Here is a 6,041-nt window from a genome sequence, read left to right as displayed (position 1 = left end):
TTATACATTAGTGTTACAATGTTACATTATACATTAGTGTTACAATGTTACATTATACATTAGTGTTACAATGTTACATTATACATTAGTGTTACAATGTTACATTATACATTAGTGTTACAATGTTACATTATACATTAGTGTTACAATGTTACATTATACATTAGTGTTACAATGTTACATTATACATCAGTGTTACAATGTTACATTATACATTAGTGACATAACTAGCCTTATGGAACAGAACGTGTCTGTTCTGAATATAATTTCTGTCGAAGAAGACAAAAAGTATAGCAGACCCTTGATTTGTTAGGACCTTTGGAGATAAGGTAAATTACACGGTAATTAAGGTAATTACACGGTAATTAATACCTTGGAGAATACGTGAGATAATTTATTCGGGGTTTATAGTACTTTTTATAGTACATTTTTATTAATTCCACAATAAACTCACGACGTGATTACTACTTTAACATTTATTCATATTGGGATAAATATTGGTTAAATTTGGTTAAATTATTGAACTGGCTGGGTCGGAATAAACAGCCTGTAGACTTATCTTTGTAATGTTACAAAGAGAAGTCTACAAGTTACTTACCATGTACATTGTACAAGGTGGTCCAGAATACATACAGGTTGCTACCCAGAGCGTCATAAGTTATTTTAAAACTTAAAAAGGCTTTTATCATAAAGTTTTAAATTTAATCTTAAATTGTAATATAATTACATATTATGGGAAAAAGTTTTTGAAATTATGCATTTGTACGGTCGGCAGTATTCACACCCAAACTTCGACCAGGTTTTAATTCACATTATAGATCATACCGAAAAGATTGTGTAAAACGTAAAATTTATAATATTTGAGACTTTTATTTCAATTTTGGTGCTGTCACAGCAAAGTCTAATTAAATTAAAACAAGCCAAGTTTTAATACGATGTATAAAAGAAATAGCCAATATTATGTATACAGTATACACGAACTTTTTTATTATTAAATAAGAACGAAATAAAAACTATCCAGTTCAAACTACCAATGATATTAACAATATCTACCCTGACAATATCTACCCTGACCTCATAGTCATATCTATTAAATCTATAGGATGCAGAGGCACATATTAGGTGCGGTAAAAAAATCGAAATTATGCGGTACCGCACTCGACTATAAAGGTAAAATGTGCGGTAAGGTGCGGTAAATTTTTACCAATTATGCGGCAAATGTGCGACGATTTTTTCGAAATTTGTGCGGGAATTGTGCGGTTTTCTTTTGCATTTTCTGAAGGACTTTGGAAATTCTAAACGTATAACCGCCGCTCTTATCAAATGTAGGTCTGTTTATGTGTTACTGAGGGTGTAGTTCTTTACTAAGACCATGATTGAACCTATATTGAGATTCAGTTATCTGAGAACAGTGACTTGATCTGGTGGAGATCAGGAGACAGTTATTTGAAGACGCCTCTTGATAGAGTCGATCAGATCCCATGCGTGATCGCAAATATGTGACACGCTTGTTGGCATTGATCGTCAGTACTTGTAAACCATTTGATCCAAGATCCATTAAGCCCACTATAAAGCCAACGCTACAACGAATAGAGCTCATTACCCGATAAAAAGGGCTGCAGGTATGATCGAAGTACGGTAACGACGAGGGTTCCATAACGGCCTGGGTCACGGTCCCGAAAGGGCCTGGGTAACGGTCCCGAAAGGGCCTGGGTCATGGTCCCGAAAGGGCCTGGGTCACGTGGTACCGGGTCACGTGGCCTAGGCATGAGTTCCAAAAGGGCCTGAGTCAGGGTCACGTGGTAACTGGGTCACGTGGTTTAGGTATGAGTTCCAAAAGGGCCTGGGTCACGGTCCCGAAAGGGCCTGGGTTAGGGTCCCGAAAGGGCCTGGGTCACGGTCCCGAAAGGGCCTGGGTCAGGGTCCCGAAAGGGCCTGGGTCACGTGGTAACTGGGTCACGTGGCCTAGGTATGAGTTCCAAAAGGGCCTGGGTCACGGTCCCGAAAGGGCCTGAGTCACGGTCCTAAAAGGGCCTGAGTCACGGTCCTAAAAGGGCCCGACTTTTAACATATTTTGGTTTTTACACTCGAAAATCTTAACGCGAAAATTTCAAAATTATGCGAAATTACGCGGAAAACGCTAGATTATGCGAAAATATGCAGAAAATTACAAAATGTGCGGAAGTGTGCGGAAAACAATAAATTATGCGGAAATGTGCGGAAAACGGTAAATTGTGCGATCCCGCACCCATCGCACCTAATATGTGCCTCTGATAGGATGCAGATATAACTTGCATAACTTGCATTCGTTCCATCGCACGAACTACTGTTGTAGCATTTAAAATTATAATATCATAACTATCAAAATTGAAAATGAAATCCTAGTACATATTATAAGAGATGAAGTGAAGAAGTGACTAAAGAAGTATAATAAGATCTAAATTACATTATAATTATATAATTAATAATTATATATTATATTATGTACATTATTAGTACATCTCGGGAATTTAATAGGTGCATACTGCATTATTATGAGATCTCAGAATATGTTCATCGTATAATGAATAAGTAAATCATGGCCATGGGAGTTGAAAATGTATAATGTGATATCCGAAATTGTTAAATAAAAATGTATCAACTTCAACATTCAATATTGCACGGAATTTTAATGATACAAATCCTTGTCGGTAAATACAAATAAAGTATTAACTAACGCGTTAAATAGACGTTATATATATAAGTTATGGAAAATAATGACGTTTTAATTCACAATTTAGATTATACACACTACACAAAACCCGAGTAAACATTAACTGAAACAAGCTTTATGACACACTACTTACTAAACACCACACATTTATACATTGTTAATATTGAGTCCTCATCACATTATGTTCATATTATTATTCATATGCCACTAGTGGGAACTAGTGGGAACTAGTGGGAACTAGTGGGAACTAGTGGGAACTAGTGGGAACTAGTGGGAACTAGTGGGAACTATCCTGGTAGGCTGCTGCTGGACAATATCATCAGATGAATAATCCTACACTTGCTACCCCAAAAACCTCAGATTAAAAACATTGTAGTATCGATAGTACGGAACACATCAGACAGGGTGGGGTGGGCTAGATTCCTGAATGTTCAACAATAAAAGGAAAAAGGGCACAATGATAAATCAGAATTTGTTCAGTCTTGTATCCGATAGAATTCGATAGAAGCACACGATGTACAATATATGCATGTACGGTACTGTACGGCGCGTACAGTACCATACATACGTGTACTAGTGCTTTTTATTGACAAATGAGATACAGTATGTACTGATATAATTGTAATGTTCTCACTGCGATGTCCTCGGCTACATTTCGGAGAAATGCTAGTTTATTTCCACTGATATAAGTACAATAATTGATACATTGATTGCGAGTGTTGAAGGTTGAATCAATGTTTCAACGACTGCTGACAGCTATGTTATATTATAGCTACATAATATGTTTTATTATAGCTACATTATAATTTATATATAGCTGACAGCTATATTATCTAAGCCTTAACTTACCAGCTGTTTTATTATTATTATCGACATACTTTTTTGAACAATATAAATATATAATCATTCTTGGCAGTGTCAGCAATCCGACCGAAATTGGCACACATTCACATATTTTGGTACCCCTTTAGGACCAACATTTCAAGATTTAAATATTATAAGTCATAACATAAAAATATTGTTTTTCAACCAAAGCATGCTTTTTTAAATTCCAAAAGTCAAACAATCTGGGCAAACGTGGCATGCTGTGAGATTTAAAAGTAAAACATGCGATCATTAGAAAATTTCAGAATTTACAAGAGCGTATAAAGTTTGTCACACCATGAAGAAAGCTACTGACCAATCAGAGCTGTTCTAACAATCTCACTAACCAATCAAAGCACGGTAAAACCCCGATTTTCCTTTCTCCCAAACTCCGCGGTAAATCGGGGTTTTAGTTTTTACTGTACTAACAATACTGGCCAATCAGTGGGCAGTTCAATGAGCTCATACTAATAGTCTCATTGAAAACATGATGGTGTTTTCCCCGCCAAATTAACAATCAATCGGACAGAAGAAGTAAAGGTTAGTTTAAATATACGGCGAAACACCAAACTCCAACTATCCCGGATTTAAGGGCCGGACCACGTAAATTGAGGATGTTTTAGATTTGTTTGGAGTTGAAAAGGCCGAAGTTCAATGCTTCACTAATAACACAGTCTCTCTCCACGAGGAGGGAGCTGCAATTTGTCCACAAATTATACAAAACTTTATCTAAAAGACGGCAGCGCTCACTAGGAATATATATTCGCGACAGCGTTCAAACTCGCACCAAACCCCTCGACCTCAGCTGGCAAACTGGCGTACTGCCAGAATGATTCTAGCAAATGGGCGGATCAAAGTTTAAGGAAGTTGGATTTTGTCGATGAATTTGTGTGGTGAGTGGTCGCTGTCGGGTGTGTCGAGCTGATAAGAGGCGAGGATAAGGAACTCTGATTGGTTACATTCGTAACTGTACCCACTACCAATATTTATCACCTGAAGATAGTGATATTACAGGTTACTATAATTACAATGATATACTAATAAAAGGTTACTATTTATAGTACTAGAACAAGTTATATTACAGAATTTATTACTTAAGGAGTGTATATATTTTATTTCCTGGCTGACAATCAATACTACAATTTAATCACAGTATCTATAGTTAATAGGACCCTCTCCTCAGCTCCCTAGCATACCCCTTTCCCCGTTCTGTACCTGTTCGCACTTCCAGCCATCACTAAGAGTAGACAACATTTGAGTGAGCTCGTCCTCGTGGGACTGTAGAACTCTGTAAACTTGTTGAGTTCTCTTGCTCTGGTTACCATCGTCCTTCTCCCTCAACCTCACTTTCAGTAACCTCACCAGCGAGGATATCTGCAAATGTTAGAACGTTAATAACTACTAATTAACTAATAGCTCTTATAAGTGTTGCCAGGACCAGTGCAGCGGGAAGTTTATTTGTAGTGTTCTCAGGACGTTTGAATATCTAATCCACGAAAAGTTGTGAATACTGATAATAATCGTACGCGAGGACATATCATCAAACACCTATTGACTCGCTTTAATATCACATATCACACTACAACATTCTTTTATAACGAAACTTATAATACTTTAACTTAATTATTTAATTAATTATAATTAAATAACCTGGTAGAACTCCGCCTCAGCGAGGACGCCCTCTTCAATCAGATTCTTGTCGATAATAACTTTGCCGTGTCTCAAATAGTTTAGTACTGGACCAAAGTAGGCGGGGTCCCGGTCTATAAGAAACGCACCTGGAATGGTTCTGTGTAAAATATTGGTACAATTTAAACAATAGATTTAGTCGCGATATAACTTATTTAGTAACTTAATACATCCCAGTTAAAGAGTTCACATTCCCACACCTGTCAACATACATATTATATTTTATTGTAAATTTGTTGTATTTCAGTGTTATGTAATGGGATGGAAAGGTTTTAACCAGGTTTAGCGAGTCACTCTGGCTCCATAATAATCTGAAGAATTTGTTTCCGTTCTAGACGAAAAGCTCTAATACAATAGCTGCGTTGACGCAAAGTTAAGCTAAATAAATTAAGAGCCTCGCTGTATCCTAAAATACAGTGCACAATGCACATTTACCGACGATTTATATTTATATTTACCAGCAACTGCCGCTGCAAACCAAGGCTAGTAAACGTTGTGCAGCGAACCAAACATTAGATAATTACATAAGTACTTAATTAGGCCAGCAATCACCTGTAGAGTCTCTCATGGAGTCGATCAGTTGTTCGTCATGGCAGATCCGACACAGAAACGAGTGGGGATCTTTGCAGAGAGTTTGTTTTGTTGTTAGAAATGTTGTACCTGTAATAAGTTATAATAAGAGTCACAGTGTTTATCAACAGATGGATCAGTCACAGGTATTATATCATTACAAGGACGCAGCGGGATGAACTAAAGCAATCATGATGATCAAACG

At 36.9% G+C, this 6,041-nt stretch overlaps 1 protein-coding gene across 2 annotated transcripts in view; it reads right to left on the bottom strand.

Moving 5' to 3' along the window:
- Positions 1 to 3,619: 3,619 nt before the first annotated feature.
- Positions 3,620 to 6,041, bottom strand: part of LOC134813462 (BTB/POZ domain-containing protein KCTD5-like) — an 80,349-nt gene continuing 77,927 nt past the window's right edge. For both annotated transcript variants that reach the window (XM_063821261.1, XM_063821260.1), the window contains 4 exons: positions 5,819 to 5,926; positions 5,228 to 5,355; positions 4,793 to 4,951; positions 3,620 to 4,570 (listed from right to left, as the gene is read on the bottom strand). In XM_063821261.1, the coding sequence (XP_063677331.1) occupies positions 4,436 to 4,570; positions 4,793 to 4,951; positions 5,228 to 5,355; positions 5,819 to 5,926 (530 nt within the window). In that variant the 3' untranslated portion in view covers positions 3,620 to 4,435. The remainder of the gene's footprint in view (positions 4,571 to 4,792; positions 4,952 to 5,227; positions 5,356 to 5,818; positions 5,927 to 6,041) is intronic.

This window comes from Bolinopsis microptera, chromosome 3, assembly GCF_026151205.1.
Source record: "Bolinopsis microptera isolate Bmic1 chromosome 3, MBARI_Bmic_1.0, whole genome shotgun sequence".
NCBI lineage: Eukaryota > Metazoa > Ctenophora > Tentaculata > Lobata > Bolinopsidae > Bolinopsis > Bolinopsis microptera.
Note: the sequence above shows the minus strand (reverse complement) of the source record. Positions and strands in the feature narration are given on the sequence as shown.